The sequence below is a fragment of the Drosophila eugracilis genome, unplaced genomic scaffold (genome assembly GCF_018153835.1).
Source record: "Drosophila eugracilis isolate 14026-0451.02 unplaced genomic scaffold, ASM1815383v1 contig_575, whole genome shotgun sequence".
Classification (NCBI taxonomy): Eukaryota; Metazoa; Arthropoda; class Insecta; order Diptera; family Drosophilidae; genus Drosophila; species Drosophila eugracilis.
In genome coordinates, this window is record NW_024573454.1 from 746,400 (window position 1) to 766,886 (window position 20,487).

General features: G+C 42.8%; 7 protein-coding genes across 10 annotated transcripts; 3 read left to right on the plus strand and 4 right to left on the minus strand.

The window, feature by feature from the left end:
• Positions 1–207: 207 nt before the first annotated feature.
• On the plus strand, positions 208–3,018 carry LOC108102644 (phospholipase A-2-activating protein). The gene is made up of 4 exons (XM_017207769.2): positions 208–543; positions 607–1,473; positions 1,531–2,160; positions 2,216–3,018. The coding sequence occupies exons 1-4, from the start codon at positions 386–388 to the stop codon at positions 2,925–2,927; spliced, it is 2,367 nt and encodes a 788-aa protein (XP_017063258.1). The 5' UTR covers positions 208–385; the 3' UTR covers positions 2,928–3,018.
• LOC108102646 lies at positions 2,944–3,632 on the minus strand. The gene is made up of 2 exons (XM_017207771.2): positions 3,263–3,632; positions 2,944–3,197 (listed from the first exon to the last, which is right to left on the minus strand). Exons 1-2 carry the CDS (start codon positions 3,617–3,619, stop codon positions 3,015–3,017), a joined length of 540 nt encoding a protein of 179 aa, XP_017063260.1. The 5' UTR covers positions 3,620–3,632; the 3' UTR covers positions 2,944–3,014.
• Positions 3,633–3,727: 95 nt separating this feature from the next.
• Positions 3,728–5,697, minus strand: LOC108102645 (integrator complex subunit 14). The gene is made up of 2 exons (XM_017207770.2): positions 5,084–5,697; positions 3,728–5,023 (listed from the first exon to the last, which is right to left on the minus strand). The coding sequence occupies exons 1-2, from the start codon at positions 5,622–5,624 to the stop codon at positions 3,801–3,803; spliced, it is 1,764 nt and encodes a 587-aa protein (XP_017063259.1). The 5' UTR covers positions 5,625–5,697; the 3' UTR covers positions 3,728–3,800.
• A 717-nt stretch (positions 5,698–6,414) lies between these two features.
• On the plus strand, positions 6,415–10,520 carry LOC108102641. Its single transcript, XM_017207764.2, is given in 7 exon segments — positions 6,415–6,438; positions 7,173–7,338; positions 8,560–8,779; positions 8,875–9,454; positions 9,518–9,615; positions 9,617–10,153; positions 10,155–10,520. Coding segments are annotated over 6 exon segments (1,665 nt in total). The 5' UTR covers positions 6,415–6,438; positions 7,173–7,249; the 3' UTR covers positions 10,296–10,520.
• Positions 10,509–12,215, minus strand: LOC108102643 (dehydrodolichyl diphosphate synthase complex subunit NUS1). Of its 3 annotated transcripts, none has more exons than XM_017207765.2 (3): positions 12,097–12,215; positions 11,404–12,011; positions 10,509–10,976 (listed from the first exon to the last, which is right to left on the minus strand). In XM_017207765.2, the coding sequence occupies exons 2-3, from the start codon at positions 11,905–11,907 to the stop codon at positions 10,632–10,634; spliced, it is 849 nt and encodes a 282-aa protein (XP_017063254.1). In that variant the 5' UTR covers positions 11,908–12,011; positions 12,097–12,215; the 3' UTR covers positions 10,509–10,631. The 3 variants fall into 3 exon arrangements, with proteins under 3 accessions (XP_017063254.1, XP_017063256.1, XP_017063255.1); XM_017207767.2 differs by having other exon boundaries at positions 12,069–12,203; XM_017207766.2 differs by having other exon boundaries at positions 12,073–12,202.
• Positions 12,216–12,649: 434 nt separating this feature from the next.
• LOC108102639 (adenylyl cyclase-associated protein 1) lies at positions 12,650–19,325 on the plus strand. 2 transcript variants are annotated; one of them, XM_017207760.2, is made up of 7 exons: positions 14,738–15,110; positions 15,892–16,420; positions 16,610–16,734; positions 17,247–17,598; positions 17,661–18,208; positions 18,274–18,797; positions 18,865–19,325. In XM_017207760.2, exons 1-7 carry the CDS (start codon positions 14,894–14,896, stop codon positions 18,946–18,948), a joined length of 2,379 nt encoding a protein of 792 aa, XP_017063249.2. In that variant the 5' UTR covers positions 14,738–14,893; the 3' UTR covers positions 18,949–19,325. The 2 variants fall into 2 exon arrangements, with proteins under 2 accessions (XP_017063248.1, XP_017063249.2); XM_017207759.2 differs by lacking the exons at positions 14,738–15,110; positions 15,892–16,420; positions 16,610–16,734 and adding an exon at positions 12,650–12,771.
• Positions 19,326–19,472: 147 nt separating this feature from the next.
• LOC108102640 (vacuolar protein sorting-associated protein 29) lies at positions 19,473–20,291 on the minus strand. Its single transcript, XM_017207761.2, has one exon. The coding sequence runs from the start codon at positions 20,195–20,197 to the stop codon at positions 19,649–19,651; it is 549 nt and encodes a 182-aa protein (XP_017063250.1). The 5' UTR covers positions 20,198–20,291; the 3' UTR covers positions 19,473–19,648.
• Positions 20,292–20,487: the final 196 nt, after the last annotated feature.

The following is a 20,487-nucleotide window of genomic DNA, read 5'->3' on the forward strand; positions in this document are numbered from 1 at the left end:
TTTGTTAAACTATATTGGATAACAACAAAAAACATTTTAAAGATTAACTTTCTATCTCTATAAATCAAAAACATTTTTTTGCTCTTGTTTTAATATATACTTATAACAACGTAACAGAGAACAATTTTATCTTAATTTTAGTTGGCATGCTAAAATATAAAATTTTTGCTTTTCTTATGCTACTGTTAAATTGTTTACTTCGTTTTTTAAATTGAACTATATTGGATTTAAAAAGTATCGTATGCGGCTTGTTAACCGCGAGTCGGATCGGCTCACCACTATCTGAGTGTGCAAATTTTTTCGCATTGAATGGTAATATCGGTGGCAGCCGGCAAACAAAGTAATACTTTTGTAACGTGATAACCAGGATAATACCAGACCACACATGGAACCATCGTTAGACAACTACAAGCTGAGCTGCGAGCTCCTGGGTCATAGCATGGATGTGCGGGCTGTTGCGGTGGGTGGTGGAACATCTGAAGGAGGGCAAATTATTTTGTCCGGTTCAAGGGACAAGAGCACAAAGCTGTGGAAACCGTTTGGGTTAGTTAATGAGGGTGAAGCTTTTTTGATGACCATCTAAAGTATTCCTTTTACCTCCCTAAGAAATGAATACTTGGAGAGCGTTACTCTGCAGGACCACAAGAACTTCATTTCGTACATCTACTACCTAGAGTCGGAGCAGTGGATCTGCACCGCCAGCAATGATGCCACTATTTGTATTTACAAGCAGGATGGATTTGTGCCTTTACTCACCCTCAAGGGTCACGGATCAACAGTGTGCGCCCTCTCGGAAGGATTGGAGGCACGCAGCCTCATCAGTGGTAGTTGGGACAAGACTGCCCGAGTGTGGACCATTAGTGAGGCAGGTGATGTGACTTTTATTCCCTTAGAGGGACACGAGGCGGCCGTTTGGGCAGTAGCTACCTTAAAGGAACAGGGAAAGTATGTAACCGGTGGAGCCGACAAGAACATCTACTACTGGAACGCAAAAGGCGAGAAGTTGCGACTGCTCAAAGGACATACGGATTGTGTAAGGGGGCTCATCGGTCTGGAGGCCAACACTCTGCTTTCCTGCGGAAATGATGCTGTTCTTCGGTTTTGGAACGAGGATGGCGAGTGCGTCCGTCAGTTGAGCGGACACGCAAACTATATATATTCAATGGATAGAAATAAGGCTCTGGGAGATCAGGTGGTGGTCTCCTGTGGCGAAGACAGCACTTTACGCATGTGGAATGTCATAACTGGTGATGAGCTGGGTGCCCCTATCATCCATCCAGCCATTTCTGTGTGGTCTGTGGCCTGCTTGAAAAACGGAGACATCGTCACCGGTTGCAGCGACGGTGTGGTAAGGGTATTCAGCCAGGATCCGGCTAGACAAGCTAGCGAGGGCGTCCTAAAATCCTTTGATTTGGCAGTGGCTACCAGGAAGTCACAGATGAATGAAGATATTGGAGGCATTAAGAAGACAGAGTAAGCTTTCGCATGGATTTCTCATATATATTCAGAAAGATAACAATCTTTATGTAGTCTTCCAGGTCCGGAAGCCCTTTTGTCTAATGGAACCCGAGAAGGGCAAACGAAAATGGTGCGGCATCCGGATGGTTCCGTAAAGTGCTATATCTGGAATACGGGCAACTGGAATTTTGTGGGCGACGTTACTGGTGCTTCTGGGGGCACACAGGCTAGCTCAGGCAAAAAGCTACATGAGGGCAAAGAGTACGACTTTGTGTTCAACGTTGACATCTCCGACACGGAACCACCAATTAAGCTACCCTACAATCGAGGCGAAGATCCTTGGCAGGCGGCCCAGACATTTATTCATCGCAATAACTTGCCACAGGCCTACCTCGACCAGGTTGCCAACTTTATTGTAAAGAACTCGAATAGTGCGCCTGTGATGATGGAGCAAGCGCCTACTGGTTATCAGGATCCATTCACTGGAGGTTCGCGCTATGTTCCTGGTTCAAGTAATACGAATGTGAGGAGTGGTGGAAATGTAGATCCTTTTACGGGCGCATCAAGCTACTCCACATCAGCTAGCAATGCTCCGTCCCAGGTAGACGTAAACTTTGTTCGATCCGGTGACAAGCACTTTCCTGTGAGCAGCTACCGCACTTTTGACGCCTGTGATGCAAAGAAGGTGCTTGATAAAATGAAGTGGGTAATTGAAGTGGTATTGGGAACATGACCTGAATCCATCCCTTTTTTTCAGGGAGTTCAATAATAAGCTAACCCCTGCCGATGGTAAGGTTGGAGAAGAAATCATCTTGGCTGTAATCAAACTCACTGAGCAAACGCCGGAACTAGATCTGACCTCACTTGAAGCCTTAATCATCCTACTGAAGTGGCCAGCGGCCATGCTCTTCCCCGTACTAGACATCCTGCGCCTGGCTGTTCGGAATGAGCCCATCTTTAGTGTCTTAAATAACAGCCATAATTTCCTGGAAACCATCATCCCCAACCTGGCAGGATCAGCAGCCAACCAGCTAATGGTTGTGCGCTGCCTGGCCAATAGTTTAGGTCACGCCACAGGACGTCAACAGGTTGAGTCTCGTCTGCCGGAGATCATTGACCTTGTTGGAACGATCAAGACGGGTAGTGCCAACCTGCAGATTGCAGTAGCAACCTTCTATTTGAACCTCACAATATCGCAAACCATGAGCGTGGCAAAATCGGAGGTTTGTCATGTGGTTACGTCCGGTGTAGTGGAATTTCTGAAATGGGCCAAGGACCTGGAGGCGTGCTACCGTTCCATGCAGGCCATCGGCAATCTGACTACAACTCCCTGTGGTCAGGAGACCATTGCACAGGTAGTGTCCGTTGACTATGTGATGGACAAGCTCAGAGAACTAACCAACACACCGCAGGACGCGAACTTCAGCAAAGTGAACTTAGTGGGCCAGGCATTGCTGGCTGCATTCTAGGATCTCTGCCGTACTCTATTTTTTGTATAATCTTTCTAAATTAAGCATATATTGGAGAATGTTTTTGCTAAATACAGAGTATACAAGCTAATCTCTCTTAGATTTGGAATGCTGGGGATCTTCCTGCGACGATGATGAAGGCCCTGGTGGATGTTGTCGGTTGTTTATCCGGTCGAGGAGTTCATTTTTCCAGCGCTCTTCGGGCACTCCCTTGGCCCAATCTGGAACTGTGATGTTGGGTAACGTTATCGTGGACATGGCCTTGAGGATCTGAAGTAAATTGATGAAAATTAATTTAATACTTAAATACTTTGAATAATTTTATTCTACTTTACCTGTTCCGTTCGCGTCTTGTCAAGATCCATTTGGAGTTCCCTTGGCCTTGGCTCACTCCAAACTTGTCGCTCGATTTCTACATCCGCGGGCTCGATTGTCGGCATGTTGGGGTCGCCATGAGTGACTGGAGCTGTCATCAAATCAATGTCCTCGTCGTTATCTGTAGGGTGAGCTTCTGCGCTATTTTCCTCGGGATCTGCTCCAACATTATCGTCGTCCAAGGCAAGTGGTTGATAGCCATCGTATACATCCGGATCATCATCATCTTCGCTCTCTACACCTCCTCTCGGATGGTCAACTGATGGGGTTGGAAATATCTCCTGGCCAGGATCTGAAGGTAATTCTGGACTTCCCATTGTTATTGTTATTTGTCGCTCGATAGCCGATAAACAAATAGTAAAGTGCTGTTAAATGCAAAAATGTTTGGTGCTCATAATAAGGAAAGTGACCGTTACAGTTTTGAATGATTTTAAAACTTTACCAAATTCGTCTTTTTATGATTATAAAAACACATATACATAGGTCTTGTAATATTTTTTAATACATATATGCAGGTGCAGTAGCAGTAGCAGCTGTGCTGCCCGCATCAGAGGCACCCACTTTTTGTAGCGGTATAATCGTAGACTTGATATCTCTATTTGATGTCTTTCGCAATTCTGTGGCCGCATGTTGCAACTGCAAGGTGCATTCGTTGTTGGCACCATTCAGGCTGAGATGTGCGCACTCTTTTTCTAGCAACATTGCCAAGGCCTCCAGCAACTCTACGAATCCAAGGGCCAAAGCAGCTCTTCGAATCCGATTTAGCTCTTTGTAGAAATGCTGGGTCTTGTCTGGCATCTTCTTGGCATGCCGTAATACCTTTTGGACATCAGACTGTAGACTGGCCTGTCGTATCCATACAACACTACTCTGGGAATAGGATCTCCGATCAGCCCGCACCGGAAAACTGGCTGTCTCCCCAGGGGCCAAGTCCTCGGGAAATCCGAGCAATTCCAGATCTCCAACCCATGGTATCACATTTGTTCCAGGTGGAAGTATGTTTAGCATCAGATTGGACTTTTTCTTACCGTCGGTGAAGGCATATATAAATCCATACCACTTATCGCCCACTTTAACCAAAGCTGCCATATTCTCCATTTTGAGGGCACCATGAAGAAGGACGCAAAGGTTTTCCTTTTGCTGCTCCGTCTGGGGACCAGGTTTCAAGACAATGGTCACATCGTCATCGCCACTCTCTTCGGTGTCTTTTGGATCTTTAGAGTAGAAATCTCGTATATCAGTTTCCAACTTTTCCAGTTCGTAGTTGGGATTGCTGGTATCCAAATTGAGTTTCGGTGGCTTGGCAGCTGACGGTAAGCTTGCAGATCTTCGACTTCCGCCACTCTTTTCCCGCTCCACCTTGGGAAGTACCCAATGACGACTCAAAGTGGCCGGCGAACCAATGTCCGAAAGGGCTAGAAACCCACAAACTTCAATCCTTGAATCAATGTGGCGAATAGTGGGCTCTCGTCCAAATACTGAAGATTTTTGCTCATAGGGTGCCGTAGGTGGCCAGAGCAATACTGGCGCCTCCATACGAAAATAGCTCCCACATTTTAAGATCACCTCCGAGGACTTATAAGTTGACTCACAAAGACGTTCTATTAATTCGAAAACCGTAGTGCGACCTAGTTCGCTTTTATGGCTACTACTCGGGTTCGGATTGGGGTTGCCCTCGACTGTTTCAGTGCTCTTAGCAGGTTTGGTCATGAAGAGCTGGCCTAAAATAGTGGAGTTAATATTTAGATTAATTTGTATACATTTTTATACTATATACTTACCCTTTAGGGAGACCTTGTCCAGTAGTTGCTGGTAAACTGCCAACCCCCGGGTGAAATAGTGGTCTCCATGCAGGCCAAGACAAATAAAGTTAAGATTATAGTTGGCCAGGGTTTTTAAAAAGCTAAACTCCGGCTCCGCATCTTTGCCGGAATAGTCCTCCAGGAAGCCTGTGATCGAAGTGTTGCCAAAGCCAAGGCCACAGTCCGTAAATACGACCACTTGGAGGATGTTTTGGTTGCCCCACGGTGACATTATGGACACAACCGCCTTAAGCATGCTCATCAGACAGGCCTTGTCCAGTGGTTCGACTTTCTTGACCGCCTGTCTGATCTGGTCGTAATCTCGTGTGAAGTCCACCTTTAATTCTGCCGTAGTTGAGTAAGAAAGAAGAGCTATATGCTCTAGTTTCCCGGCGGACGTGAGATTGTCCAGCAAATGTTGAATTCCTTTGACGGCCAGTGATTGGTAGGTGTGCTCGTTTCGTCCTGGAACAGGACGAAGCATCGATAACGACGCATCCAGAGCTATTAAGGTGGGCATTGTTTTTTTTTTAATAAATGGATTTAAAGGTTTATTTATGCTTTCGGCAATTTTTATTTGTTATTTATGCATCTTCTTTCGCTCCAGCTGAAACGCCATTCACAACGAAATTTTTTAATAATTCCAGGTGAATGTTAAAGTCCATAAATTGGCGCCACAATTAAATTTTAAATACTTTGTGAAATAAGTTTAATTGTGCTTTTGGTCAATTTATTGATTTAAACTTATCAATTAATAAATTAAATTTGTAAAAAATATTATATTGATTTGTTTATATCACTTTAAATTATAATTATAGTTACTAAGCTGTAATAGTACAATAGATGAATAGAGGTTGCATAATATTCCAATTTCAGGGCTTTTCCACAACCGATTTTTAAATTAATTTTTGGTCATAAATTCTTGGAATCGGCTCTGGAAGAATTAAATTACTTTGGAACCGAAAAGCATCTCAATCAAATCGATTTTGGATGCTTGCTCTGAATCGATAGGGATTTCCACGCAAAATCATCTAAAGTTCGTTAGCAACATCCATATATCATTTGTTTGCATTGTACCCAATGGTTTTGTATTAGAATAAATTGAATTTTTATTGATTGTCACCCCGACTTGACTCTATGCGGGATCTTATCATCTACAATTTTAATTACATATTATTAAAATCATATGCAATGCGCCAGAGTTTCTAGGGGCTGAGAAAGGCTGAGAGCGGAGAGAATCCATTATCGGGGAGGAATATGGATCTACATCTACTCCGGAATAGTCGGCGAGCATCATTCCTCGTTTTCGCATCGAGCTGTGAGGACGTCTAGTGGTAGTGTTTCGATTTTTAATCTTAAGTGATCCAAGTGTGTGCTAGATTTTAAAGTATTTTTGACCTTAAGTTACGAATAATTATTCTTGTGAGTATGTTACCTTTAAACCCAATCTTACATCGAAAGTAGTATTTAATTAATAAAAAATGTACTTTAATATTTTTACAAATACCCCTCATCATTAGTCAACCTTTAACCCAAAGTTCTTATCAACGTAAAAACAATTCGGCCTATCTTGAGACGTTTTTATTAATTTTCTTTAATAAAAACGGCTTTTTAATTTTATTTTTTGCTCTCGTAAATTTAAATCGCTTATTTCTGACCCAATTTCCTCAATGCATCACTTCCTTTCCCTTTTGAAGGAGAATCTGGCACATGCAGTGCATCCAGTGGATATTTTCGCGTCATTTGTTTATCGCCGCAAGAACAATATCGCCGATTTAATGGCGCTCTATATGCAAACATATATATACATTTGGCGAGGTCTATCCGGACAAAATGGACAAGGAACCAATTCGCTTTGTTTGCAATTGTTTCAGCTGCAAATCAGTGGCATTTCTTTATTATTTGTTTGTACATTCCCATAAATTACACTATTTATTTGTTTATGCCAAAGTTATTTGCGATAAACATGTTCTGATGTAATCCAAAAGGAAATAATTGTAAAATGCATTGAAATTTATTCTCAATTCTCAATAACCATTGATTCAGTATCCGTTCGACTTTCCAACAGGTCACGCAGTGGATCAATCAGCATCTCAATTGAAGATCGGTTCGGATCGAAACGCACTTTATATATTTAGAAACACCATGGAAGGAGAAAGACGGACACTTCAATTAGCATTCATAGCTCTAATTGCAATCTCCCAATGGCAGACGATTGCTGCAGGGCCAGTCTCGTAAGTAAAGTAGATCGATTCATTAAAATTTTGTATCGGGAAACATGATTTCCTTTTATGAAAAGGTTTATACATCTAAAGTTAAAAAAAAGGTTTGGGATTTAATGGTTGATAAAAGAGTGTGTAGCACTACTTATTTATATTTTGTATATTCCGATTTGATATCTTTTGTTAATATAATAAGCAGTTATCATAATATTATGATAGTTAAAAATCTAAAATCCAGTTACACTTTTCTTCATTAACTAAAATTGAAATGCATTTAAAACAAATTCGGGAACAATATACCAATTCTCTTGATCTAAGCATGTTATTCTTCAAAATTTAATTTGAAAATCTTCCATTTAACCCATAAAAATTCCCAAACCATTAAGATTTCCTAGTGTTAAGGACCCACTTTAAATGAAATGATCTTAAAAACAATAAAAACACTAACTCTGTGATCAGATCTCATGCGTAGGGTAGTAATTGGATGCTCAAACTTAAGGAATCCCCACCTCCAATCTAGATTCAAAGGAACTACAATTTCTAGCCCTCCTTGTTCTTATGCTTTTGACACATGTCACACATTCGTTCGCACTTGGCACCGGAGTGGTTTCGATTCCCCTACCCTATCCTAGGATCCATAATACCCTCCACTGTGGGGAGTTTTTAGCGAAATGTTATAAAAGACTTCGAAACTAAAAGAAGTTGTCGGCGCCTGGGGCCATCCGAATGGGAGTGGATGTGGAATATGGATATGGATGCACATGCACAGAGCCACTTCACTAATGACTAATGCCTTCAAAGGGAAACTAAGATGTTGGCTGTTCCGCTTATTTGTTTGTTTATTTTCGGACTTTGGATGCGACTGGAGGCATATTTTTACTGCACACTTCACATGCAAATGGCCTGGTAATTCGAAGGGTGACTGCGGATAGAGTAGCATGTGTTCTATGTTTCCCCTCTGTATATCTATGCTCTATCCATCAGCATCAGTGCATTTCACACAAACAGCTAATGGTAGAGGGTTCCTGACCCTGAGATCCCGTCCATCAGGCACTCACCACTTATCCCCATCCTAGAATATGCGATCGCGCCCCTCAATATTTATAGATGCACATGGTGGTGGTGGTCCCATTCCCATCTATTGGGCATCCCCGCCCCTGCTCTGATGATTAATGGACCAAAAAGCGAGGCTAATTTTAAGCTATCATCTGCTTAATCCTCGACTCTTTGCAGCAACGAGGAGCTACGTGGCACCATCCAGTCACTAATCTACTCCTACAACCAGCTGGACAATAAGTTGGAAAGGCACGAACATCGTGAGCGTGCTTTGGGCGAATTGCTAAAGAAGGCCCTCCAATCCCTTCAGAAGGGCCAGAAGAGCCTGGAGCCGTTAAATGGTATCTTCGGGCGCCTGGACGAGAGGGTCAGTCAAATAGAGACCATGCTGATAACGGTAAGTCAAGGATAATATTACGAACAACCAGGCTAGGTATTGCTACTTTGTTTATTATAAAGACTTTTTGAATCTTAAACCCATCTTATCTTTAGCAAGAAGAGAAGTACAACACCCAGTCAGATCGCTTTAGCCAGGCCACGGAGCACATGTTTAAGTGGATGAGGGAGAACGACGAGTGCTTTAAGAGACCTCCAGTTAGTGGCAACCTTCTTGCACCTCCAGCCGCACCCGTCGCTCCCGCCATTCCCAAAGAGTTCTTGGAGGAGCAAAAGCGTCTCAACACAAAGTTGCTGGAGGAGATCCAGAAGCTGACTGCCAGTGTGGCCTCTCTGAAGGAAAGCAGCCAAAAGGCTGCCGATCAAACCCAAAAGAATTTCGATGGTCTGCCCAAGGGACCGGAATTGCTGTCCCAGATTGAGACCAAGCTGCAGGAGCATACCGTCAGTGTGACCACTGCTGCTCCACCCAAGAACAATGAGTTCGAGGCCCAACTTCTGGAGCGACTAAATACGCTGGGTGGCAAGGTTAACGAATTGAGTGAGACTGTCCAGCGACCTGCTGCTCCAGTTGGTCTGAACGAGAAGGATCGGGCTTATATTCAAGAACTGAATAACGAAACCCTGAATGCCTTGGCTCAACTTAAGAGCGAATCTTCGGCTGTTCATAAATCAGGTAAGGGTAAAAGTAGTTCTTAACTAGGTACCTGATTATATTACTACTTACTTATCGATAAAGCTGTTACGGAGACCACTGAGCAACTACAGCAAACGGAGGCCAATATCCAGGCGGACGTTCGCCAGCTTTCTAAGGAAGTGGACATTCTTAACAAATACTTTCGCATCGACGAATGAGAGCAATGCCAAGTTGAACGAGGGATTGGAGGCCCTCAGCAAGTTCAACAATATTATGATGACCAACTCAGAGGTGGTGCTGGACACACAGCGTAAGGTGGACTTCGGAACACTGAATGTAGTGCAGCGGGTGGGCAAGCTGTTGGAGGAGGAGATGAACAAGCTCAGCGAGCTACTAAAAGAGCGCTTCACAGCGTTAGATGGAACGGTTGTGAGTACCCAACAGGAAGCAAACAAGAATATAAGTGGACTGCTGGAGACGGAGCTAAACCAGGTGTGGCACCGCATCGAGATCATGGCTGGCGAGATCAGCCAGAGCAGTGAAATGCTGGGCGTTATTCAGTCTGCTTCTGATGGATATATCAACAGCACTTTGGCCACAATGATGGGTCTGGGCAGCCGGGTGGAGGAGACCAAAAAGCATATGATAGACATGGATGAGAACCTCAACTTCTTGCTGGGCAAACTATCTTTGATGTCCAGTGAATTTGCCAACATTAAGAAGGGACTGGCCGACTCCACTCGAGGATCTGCGCAACTCCTTCCATGTGCTTCATGAGCGGATGCCCATGGGTCCGGGACCCCATAACATCGACAAGAACAAGTATTTAACCGATGTCAATCTTCTGTCTAAGCGCCATGCTGAGCCTGAAAGCAAGTAGAAGGGCCCAGGAAATAACCAAAATACAATAATTCTAACCATAGCAACTAAGTCAGCCCACTTACTTATAGTATAAACATTTAGTTGCGCTTAAAGTTCTAGTACTGCAAAATAAATACTAATATTGTATTCTGAGCTATTGACTTAAGCGCAGCTGTACATATTTATGCAAACGGATCTTAAAACGAAAAACTCTGCCCCAAAATACACTTCATTATGAACAATACACTTTTGTGGTTTATTCTTACAAACTAAAAGGAATTTCTGGCGATAATTTACATATAGTTAAGGTAACTAGTTAATATAAGGGTATCGTTTCCCACTCAGAACAGGGTGTCTACGTGCCCCATCGTTGTTCGCACCGAGAGTACTTGCTCAGGATATTGGCGAACGTTTCCACGTCGAAATGGCGTCCGCTGGGATGCGTGTGAAACTCCGTGAACCTCACATGCCAGGGTAACAGACCGTAGGTGCATGTCTGTCGGGCAAACACAATGCCCAAATCTGGATCCGGGGCATCAAAGCCAAGTCGCTTGTTCAGCATGCCTGTAATCTGCTCTGTTAGCGCTTCGCGCTTTTGCTTAAGTAGATTTTGCACCATCGGCGTCTCTCTGCCCTCGTACAACTCCCGACAGACGTCGGCGATTAGGGCATGGCCATCGGAGGCGCTGATTTGATATAGCTGCAAGAAGGGGAAGCCAAAAACTCAATTAGAAATTTGATAAGGCAAACAATTAGTTCCGGGAATCGGTTATGTTGATATACCCTAACAAAGAGTTTATTGATTTCCAAAATTTGGTTTTGTGATTCGATTTTAATATCTGTAGGTGTAAAAACAACAATATATTTAAGAAAATTTGTAAACCACAATGTGGTCTTTTCTATAGATTCCTAATCTATTGAAATGATAAAAGTTAATACTTTGCCAAGTACATAACTAGTCAATGAACCTTGAACGGCATTTCTTTAAGGAAAAGGTACTTATACCAATTGTCAACAAGTGAAACAAGATTAGTGATTTAGCAAGTAAATAATTACTATGTAAGGGTATTTTAAACTCAGTTTTATAAGTTTGCTAAATTCCCCGCTTATCAGATCCCGCCACTTACCTGCAGTTGAGGGGAATATGAGCCGTTGGCACCGTTCACATAACCATTTGTCTTTTGACCGTTTTTGGGCTGATTCTCTGCTTTGCAAGGAATTGGACTGGGCGGCCACTTTAAGCAGCTGCCTTGATCCTCGTTGGATGACCGACAAAGTGCGGTTAGCTCCACGTAGCCCTTGCCTTTTGTTCGTCTGTCATACAAACTGACATGTTTTATACCCATGTCCAAGGCAAAATCAAAGATCTTCCTTAGGAGCACTGAATCAACGTTGGTGTCCATCGGTGAGATGACCAGGACCAGATGCTGAGGCGTCTTAGTCAACTGAGAACGGCATTCCGCGAGCACACGACGTTCATGATGCTCACGTGCCGTTCCGCTGCGCCAAAGGTCATATGACCACCTGACCACCAGTGCATTTAGATGCTCTCGAAACCGCCAAATCAGCTCGTAGCCGCCAATGAGGAGTAGCAAAATCCTGCTTAGAAGCAGGCACAGCACCTCGATCATACTTGTGATTCCAGGGGCGGTTTTTTTGCCACCGGGCAAACTCTTCTGCAAGGAATCCGCTCCTGTTGCTTCTTCCCGTCGCAGTGTACACAAACGAACATAACCTGAAAAGTGTGTAGAAGAATAGGGATTAGGGGTTTCCAGGGGAGCCGGCTCAGTACCCACGGTTATCCAGGGTCACTTGGCTACCTGCTCTGTCACTTGGGGCGCGGGTTCATAGTGTTATCCAAGCGTACCCAAATTTGTAACCGATGCGCTCTCTCAGAATAATGAAAGTACGTGTTCTTCAATGTGACCAGTCGGAGGGGGCAGCTGTATACCTAAGGAACACGTTAGTCAACGGTTATTTAACGTGATTTTAACAGTACACTTAAATTATTTATTTTTATAAAGAACTAAAATAGCCCACTTATTTATCTAACATAAGTCAAAACTGCAATTACGTTTTGATTGTGCAGCAAAGTATTTTTCATACTTACAATGATATACATTTTTTTTTATTTTTAATATTTATATGTTTTGAGTTTTTGAACTCTGGCAATAGTTTTTATAGATTATGATGAAAAATTCAAAAACGAAATTCATTTTAGCTTTATATAATTTTTTTTTGAATTGTACACGTTTAATTCTTTTGAACACAATTTTGTATGCTTTTAATAACGACTATTAAAAAATACTGCAACTAAGGTAGCATTTCAAGGGTTAAATGACAAACTTTTTTTACCATTCCTCATCTGGTCACACCGAAAGCCACGCCAAGTTTGTTTCGTTTTTTCGCCTTTGCCGGTTCTACGACTCTGCATCTTATCCGTTCTATTGAAGTAAAAACTGCAAGTCCTTGCCAATTCAACAGCACAAATAAAGGTTAGTAATACCAGCTATGTGCTTTTCTTGTGGCACAGCGTTTTTTTGGTTGGGCTTTGTTTTTCGCAAGCCTTTCTTAATTCGCCGGCCAAACTGTCTGCGAAATTTTATAGTCAAGGGGGGTTAGTGGAGAAGGAGGTGGGTGGTGTTTGCATCTGTGTGTGCTGGCCGTGGGTGTTTGTACAAATACACCAACAACAAAATGAGAGGCAAAAAGACAAGAGACAGCTGTGTGATGGCTATTTTTGTGTGATTCATTTTGTTTGTAAAATTAATTCTATATGGTGTATTTTTAACGATGATTTCATATCCAATTCCATGTTTTTAATGCTTATAATTAATTGCCAGCAATTGTATGCAAATTAACCCTTAGCAGGTGCTATTTCGCTTGCTAACCCCCGATAAGAAAAAAACTTAACTACTCAGCTGTTGTGGCCATTTTTTGTTTTTGTTATTGCTGACTCACATACAGGAAAGTAACACACACTACTGTATAATATATATAAACTATATATTTTACGCAAGACCAAACCTCTTTGCTTGTGTTTGTGTGTGGATGAGTCAAAAAGTGGCCAAAATGTTTTATCAGCGAATTGCGACTGAAAATAAAAAGAGAGAAAGATTACTAATAGTTATGTTTGAAATATATAACACCTAGCCTTATAAGGTTAAAGTTTTTCCTTTTACCATTTTCCATTTACTTGTAATTCGAGCTGTCTTACTCACACATACGCAGTTAAAATAACGGTACCTCAGCTGAAGACATTTAATCTTCTTGATTTCTAGTTTTTTCTTAGTTTTTCCTCTTCTGTTTTCTGCACGCAACAAACGCATCTGCCACAAGAAACTAAAACAACAACAAAAACTGCAAGGAGAACTAGTATCGCCAGGCGAAAGTTGAATCTCGGCTTACTACTTCCCTCGTAATGCCCCACTTCCTTTGCTTTATCCTCTACAAGACACTGATGCATTTCCCACTCTAATTGCCAGCCATTTGTTTTAAGCTACTTAAAGACAAAAACAACTCTGCCGGTGCAATAAACTCATTGCACTATAAGGCTAAAATAAAATCACGCAAAAAAGAGCACAAGTTGCCGAGAAAGTCGAAGTTTTTTTTTACCCTAAAAACGATTTCTTTTACTAAGAAACACCTTATAGAAGAACTATCTTAATAACTATACTTTGAATAATACTTTTTCAATAACGTTTATTTCCCTAGGAAAATTTTCAAAAAAGCTTTAAGACTACCCCAGAGGTAAAACTATAGAAATCTTCGAGCTGTAAAAAAAAATGTTTTTGATAAGGCCCCTCCTCTATTAAAAACCCATAAAATAATAGGCTTGGTTTCTGTTCCCTTAAAAATCGAGCAACTTAATGCAAGGGTAAAACACAAATCAAAGTAGTGTCTGCGCAGCTCTCTCAGAGAGTTTTTCCATTTCCCAGCTTGAGTTTTGAAGCTTTCTCTGCTGCACAATGTGCAAGTTATCTTCGAAGCTTGCATAAAATCCTGCATGCCAGGCCAAAAGTGGTTATTAATGGAAACACATTTTCATTGCCAGTCCGATGGCTGGCCAGAAATGGTCAAAAGCAGCGCCGCGTAAGCCAAAATAGGCAACCAAACTTAATAGAGTTAACAGAGTGCGTTGTATTAACAGAGTCCTGTTCAAACCATTTCGAAATCGAAAAAACGAATCCCAATCGAAAACCGAAACCCGTGGGCGTGCGCTTCGTTTAGGGTGTGTTCTCAGTGTGTAATCACATTTGTGTGTCATTTAGTCCTGTGTTTTTGACTGCCAGTCACTTGACCCAGTTGAAGGTCCGGAGCACTTTGTGGACCAACAAGCCTTCATATTAATGTGCCAATATATTAGGCCAAAGGATATACACATATAGCTAAATGAGCTAGGAGTGGCCATAGCCTTTTGCAACCTCGAACATTATTTGTATGGCTGCTGCATCCCGCCGCTGTTGCTGTTGCTGATGTATAGTGATGTGATGTCAGTGTTGTGACCGCCGCTTTAGAAAAAGAACTGGAAATCCGAGAATCTTAAAACGGAAATTACATAATGTGCTTGATTCGTATTTAAAGTGTTGAAAACCGGAAAGAAAACCACCTGCAACAATGTTCTCCTGCTGTCGATCTAACCCCAAGGCGGGCAAGAGGGAAAAGGATAAAAAGAACGAGGATGATGAAGTGCAAGCCAACGAAAAGGGGGAATCCCAGCTGAATGGCAAGTCAGAGATTCAAAAGGAGTCATCAAATGAGGAGCCCCTAAAACCAGAAAAGCAGGCCATCGAAGCGGATAATCCAACAGATGAAGGCATCAAGGCAAACACTGGTACTGACACAACCCCAAGTATTGTATACACCACCCCTTACGTACTCTCCGGCTTTCAAGCTCAACAGCTGTGTCGGCTTTTGTCTGCTCTCCGGAACGAATTGCCGTTTCCGGCCGGTTCCTAGTAACTGCATTACAACTGCAGCTGACCACTGCTTCTACCTCTTTTTAGTTACAACCACGTACTTCAAACGGCTTTTAAAGCCATTTTTAGTTCACTTTTAAGTTGTCTTCACTGTGCTCTCTTTTGGGTTTTTTTCTGTGCATTTTATATTTGTGGAAAATCAAGGAATATCGCCGATACGCAGTTGATCAATGAGAAATAACTGATTACTTTTTATACTATAGGCAGTGTTGTTAATCATACAAATCATACGTGCATATCAATCATAGTATTCACATATACACAAATATAGTATAGTTTAGTCTAAAAATATAGAAATCTTAAATGAAAGATACAATTTTTAAATAAATTATTTTCTTTGGATATGTACCCCTAAATAGTTGTAATAAAATTAATACTAGGTATCAGACTTTCTAACTATCAGATTCATTCAAATAAAGATAAGCAATACAAAACTAACTACTTAATCAATCAGACCATGACATCACGATAGTAAAAAGCTTTTTAAATGCGATAAATGAACATAATGGAAAGCAGGAAGCGAAGTAAGCAAAGGCTAAAGTGAAGTAATCAACTTAAGTATCGGCGCTTTCCTTGATAAACAACTATATGTAATTCGAGCTTCATGTAGAGTAATCTTAAGCAACACTTCCACAGCCCAACAAACTCAGGCTGAAGCAGCTAATAAATCACCACCAGCTCCAGCACAACCAGCACTAGTTGAATCGCCAAAGACAGATCCCGCACCCAAAGAAACGGAGGGATTGGCCCGCTCCACACATTCTTCCACATCGACGGCACCGCCTGCTTCGATGACCAGCGGCGATGCAGAGGAAGCGGATGAAGTTGTTGTGTCTGCAGTTATTCCGACCACACCGCCTCCTCAACCACCGCCCACCAAGAGCTGTCTGTCTAGACATAACTCCACACATCAGTCAATCAAGAAAAAGGTGAACATCAGTAACCGGGCGGAGATCATTGAGCCAGATCCAGTGCCCCTGCTTCTACTGGCCAGCCAGAATCAGAATTCCCTGCTGGACGATGACGAGGTGTTCTCTGACTCACTGCCTCCGCCGAAACGGGAAAGCATGTGTGCACCGTACATCGAAGGGGATGTCGTTTCGGAGACACTATTCTTTGCCCACGGATTGCCCTCCTGGTTCGACGACGAGCGACTCAATGAGATGTATGATAGCTAGCTTTTTCTAAGATCCTGTCTGGTTTCATGATACTTACCGATAAAGAACTAAAACTAATTGCTTTAATTAAAGTCCTTTTATCAAGCTAGTTTCTATGAACCCAGAACAGGTTGACCACCTTGTGTTTTCTGCCACAATTTTGTATATCGCCTCCTCTGACCTCGTTCCATGTCCAGCGGCTGCATCGAGCCACCGGTAACGCCGGTGGGACGCGACGAGTTGGAGCTGAAGCGCCAGCGTCTCTACACGGAGCTCCTGCGGGCTGCTCATGCGGCTGTGGAGCACAGCGTGGCCGTGCGGGGTATGCTAGCTTCGTTAGAGTCCGATTCTTTTGTTTTTTTTTATCTCAGATGTCTGTTTTGTGGGTTTCTTGGCTTGCTTTTCATTTCCTGGCTTTATGGAATATTTGAAATTCAAATCTTATAATCTTGATGGCCAAAAAATTAGCAAGTCAAGTAACTTTTTGAGGGGTCCAACTCCGTTTTTCTCTCTTTTGATTTTTATGTTAGTTCTTGTGTCGTTTTTGCATGTAGTTCATTACTTTCACTCGTTGGGATTAGCTCTTTTTTGCATCGATAATAAATAAGTTTAAGTGCACCGAAACATCGTCATCGTACAAAAACTCATGATGAGAGATTATTCTCGAGAAGCTTTAGTTTATATCGCCTTTTGTCAGATATTGTGAGTGCACGATTTATCGGGGTTCATCACGCTGAAACTTCACTTCATTTGAATATTTCAATTTATCGTCGTTATATTTTTTTTAAATAATTGTTAAACAAACTTTAATAATTTTCCATTATTCTGGTTCAGATAACGAGCCGGAAGCCAAGCCTACGGCCGCTGTCGAGCATTTGGAGAGCATTTGCGAGCGTCTGGAGACCCTCGTCGACCGATTGGAACGGACTTTAACAGCGCCTATACCAATTGATTTGCCCACGCCCACACTCCCGCCTCCACCAGTTGAAGAAGAAGTTGAAGAAGCTCTTCCAGTTGTGAAAAAAGTAGACAAACCACAACCACCATCTTTGCCGCCCAGCAACAACATGAGTGTCAACGGATTTGAGGACATTGTAGCGGGTCCGCTAAGCCAATATCTATCCCTATCCGCCAAAATTGGTGGTGATGTTGCTCAGCATGCGGAGCTCGTGAAGAGCGCTTTTGGGTGAGTCAGCATCGATGAGTCATTTATTTGAAATGAAGATTTAACCAATCATCCCTCAACAGCTTCCAACTGCAGTATGTAACGCTGGCCACCCAGATTGCTCAGCCAGCACAGCCCAAGCAGGCAGAGCTCCTTAAACCGACCTCGACGCAAATCAGCGCCATCCAGGACTTCCGCGAGAAGCATCGTTCTTCGGCCTTGTTCAACCACCTGTCGGCCATCAGTGAGAGCATTCCCGCTTTGGGTTGGGTGTGCGTAGAGAAGACTCCTGGCCCCTATGTCAAGGAGATGAACGACGCCGGTCAGTTCTACACGAACCGTGTGCTTAAGGAGTGGAAGGAGAAGGATGTCACGCATGTGGAATGGGCTCGCGCCTGGGTTCAGACTCTGACCGAACTGCAGGCCTACATCCGCCAGTACCACACCACTGGATTGGTTTGGTCCGGCAAGGGAGCTGCCCCCGCTGGTGGTGCCCCTCCACCACCGCCACCCGGCGGTCTGCCCCCACCACCACCGATGCTGGATCTGAGCGCCCTGAAGCTAGAGAGCGGCGGAGATGATCGCAGCGCTTTATTCGCCCAGATCAACCAGGGTGCCGATATTACCAAGGGTAGGTAATAAATTAAAATTACATTTAAACTTTTTCTAATCTATGTTATTCTGTAAAACCCACAGGCTTGAAGAAGGTCACTGGGGACATGCAGACCCACAAAAATCCTTCTCTGCGCACTGGACCGGCTCCGTTCAAATCTCCGGCCCAATCAGGAGGCAATCAAACCGTTGCCGCCCCATCGGTTGCACCTGCTAAGGCGCCCGTTTTCGAGCGCGATGGCAAAAAGTGGATCATTGAGTACCAGAAGAACAACACTGGATTGCTGGTTGAGAACGCCGAGATGAACAATGTGGTTTACGTCTTCCGTTGCGAGGGATCCACGTTGACTGTCAAGGGCAAGGTGAACAACATCGTGTTTGACTCGTGCAAGAAGTGCTCTCTGCTATTCGACTCCGTGGTGGCCTCCGTGGAGTTTGTCAATTGCCAGAGCGTCCAGATGCAGGTGCTCGGATCTGTACCAACCGTTTCGATCGATAAGACCGACGGTTGCCAGATGTATCTGTCTAAGGACTCGCTGGGTGTGGAGATCGTCAACTCCAAGTCCTCAGAGATGAACATCCTCTTGCCCGACGACACCGGCGACTATGTGAGTTTAAACATTTTTTTAATTTAAGATTTATATTATTACTAATTGTTTTGTTTTTTCCTTTCAGACCGAGTTGGCTTTACCGGAGCAGTATAAGACCACCATTGCCGGCAAGACCCTCAAGACTGTTTGCGTGGACAGCCTCGGCTAATGCGGTCCCTCCTAGGGACAATCCGTTGCTTTTCCAATTATCATCAGCAGCAAGCATTAGCCAGTGAGCAATCATAATTGTATTTAATCTTAAGCGCAAAGTTTTCGTAATTCAGAGATTTTTAGATCAAACTTTTCGTAATAATGATGATGTTGCCAAACTTTGCTATCCTGGCTAGTGGAAAGTATTTATATAATTTATTTCGATGGAAAAGCGATGGCCACAAAGCTGAACCCAATGTATTTATAAATCAAGAGTGTGTAATGAAACTGAGCACGAAATTCGAACTTTTTAAGCAGACTCTTTACTCGATCATCAGAAGTAACTCCTTTTTATATTCTATTTAAATAAAATTTAAACATTTTTTATCAGATAAATGTGAGAGTATATGGGTCTAAGGGGTGTTTATACTGTGAGTTCTTTATGGTCCGGAAATTTAAAATCAATAAAGGAATCTTTTGGTTCGTTCTGGACATCCATTTGTTTAAACTAACTACGCATTTCATAAAATCTAAAACTCAATCTTGAATCAATCATAATTTTATTTTCTATTTAAATAAAATGTCAGCATTTTTTATCAGATAAAAAAATGAGAACTTGATTTATTGCTACGTACATTTACAATTTCTTTAATAAAGCCAAGCTCAGAATGAGAGGGTCAGGGTTTGGTTGGGAATGGCTGGTGGCTAATACTATAACCCTAGATCTTCTTGTACTCGATCCGCTCCACCTTGACTTCGTCTCCAATCAGTTGGTAAACATATGTGACCACTGTGGTACTCTGTATGTCCATTAGTACGAATGAGGGCACCACATTGGTATCCAGCGGATTGAAAGCTCCCGTGGCCGATCCCGGATTAATGTAGAACTTGTTCCCGTGCTCGTAGGCCTCGAATTTGTATGTGTGCCCCGTGATCAGGATATCGACGTCAAGTTGCCGCTGGATGAGAGCCAGAGCCTCTGGATCTCCTCGGGGAACCACTTGGTGGCCGTGGCACAGGCCGATCCGGAACTGGCCTACGGTGACGACCTTCTGCTCCGGATACGTCAGGTTTTCGTCAAAGTCGCCGCGTACTATGTGCACGTCATTAGCAAGACTCTTCAGGTAATCATAGGATTCCTTGGTGCAGATGTTTCCGGTGGCCAGGATATGATGGATACGGCCCGGTACCAGCAACTTCTTGAACTTCGCCGGTAGGCTGCTGCACCGGTGCGGAATGTGCAGGTCACCAAGTACCAGAACGAGCATCGTGTCCTTTGTGGTGGTTTGTTGTGTTTCCCAAAAAAATTGTGAAACGCCCAGCAAATATGACGATAGGTTTCAGCGATAACGCGTCTATCGATGGTGGTGACAATTTGTAGTTCCAACAATGAAAAGTTAAAGAAAATTTTTCTTTTGTGATTTTAACTCAGATAAATCTATTTTTAAGTATTTTTTGTGCGCATTATATTTATTTATTATTAGCGAAGTAATAGTTACCTTTATTGTTGTGTGCTTTTATTTTTGGCGCATAGTTCATAGAAATAAATAGAGAACAA

Bases quoted from the DNA above. Each gene is read 5' to 3' on its own strand.
- LOC108102639 (XM_017207760.2), top strand. From the start codon at position 14,894: ATGTTCTCCTGCTGTCGATCTAACCCCAAGGCGGGCAAGAGGGAAAAG. The intron at 16,735-17,246 runs GTATGCTAGCTT...ATTCTGGTTCAG, and splicing joins GCACAGCGTGGCCGTGCGGG to ATAACGAGCCGGAAGCCAAG. The intron at 18,798-18,864 runs GTGAGTTTAAAC...TTTTCCTTTCAG, and splicing joins CCGACGACACCGGCGACTAT to ACCGAGTTGGCTTTACCGGA.
- LOC108102644 (XM_017207769.2), top strand. From the start codon at position 386: ATGGAACCATCGTTAGACAACTACAAGCTGAGCTGCGAGCTCCTGGGT. The intron at 1,474-1,530 runs GTAAGCTTTCGC...ATCTTTATGTAG, and splicing joins GGAGGCATTAAGAAGACAGA to TCTTCCAGGTCCGGAAGCCC. The intron at 2,161-2,215 runs GTGGGTAATTGA...CCTTTTTTTCAG, and splicing joins AAGGTGCTTGATAAAATGAA to GGAGTTCAATAATAAGCTAA.
- LOC108102645 (XM_017207770.2), bottom strand. From the start codon at position 5,624: ATGCCCACCTTAATAGCTCTGGATGCGTCGTTATCGATGCTTCGTCCT. The intron at 5,024-5,083 runs GTAAGTATATAG...CCACTATTTTAG, and splicing joins GGACAAGGTCTCCCTAAAGG to GCCAGCTCTTCATGACCAAA.
- LOC108102643 (XM_017207765.2), bottom strand. From the start codon at position 11,907: ATGATCGAGGTGCTGTGCCTGCTTCTAAGCAGGATTTTGCTACTCCTC. The intron at 10,977-11,403 runs GTAAGTGGCGGG...CCCTTCTTGCAG, and splicing joins CATATTCCCCTCAACTGCAG to CTATATCAAATCAGCGCCTC.
- LOC108102646 (XM_017207771.2), bottom strand. From the start codon at position 3,619: ATGGGAAGTCCAGAATTACCTTCAGATCCTGGCCAGGAGATATTTCCA. The intron at 3,198-3,262 runs GTAAAGTAGAAT...AATTTACTTCAG, and splicing joins ACAAGACGCGAACGGAACAG to ATCCTCAAGGCCATGTCCAC.
- LOC108102640 (XM_017207761.2), bottom strand. From the start codon at position 20,197: ATGCTCGTTCTGGTACTTGGTGACCTGCACATTCCGCACCGGTGCAGC.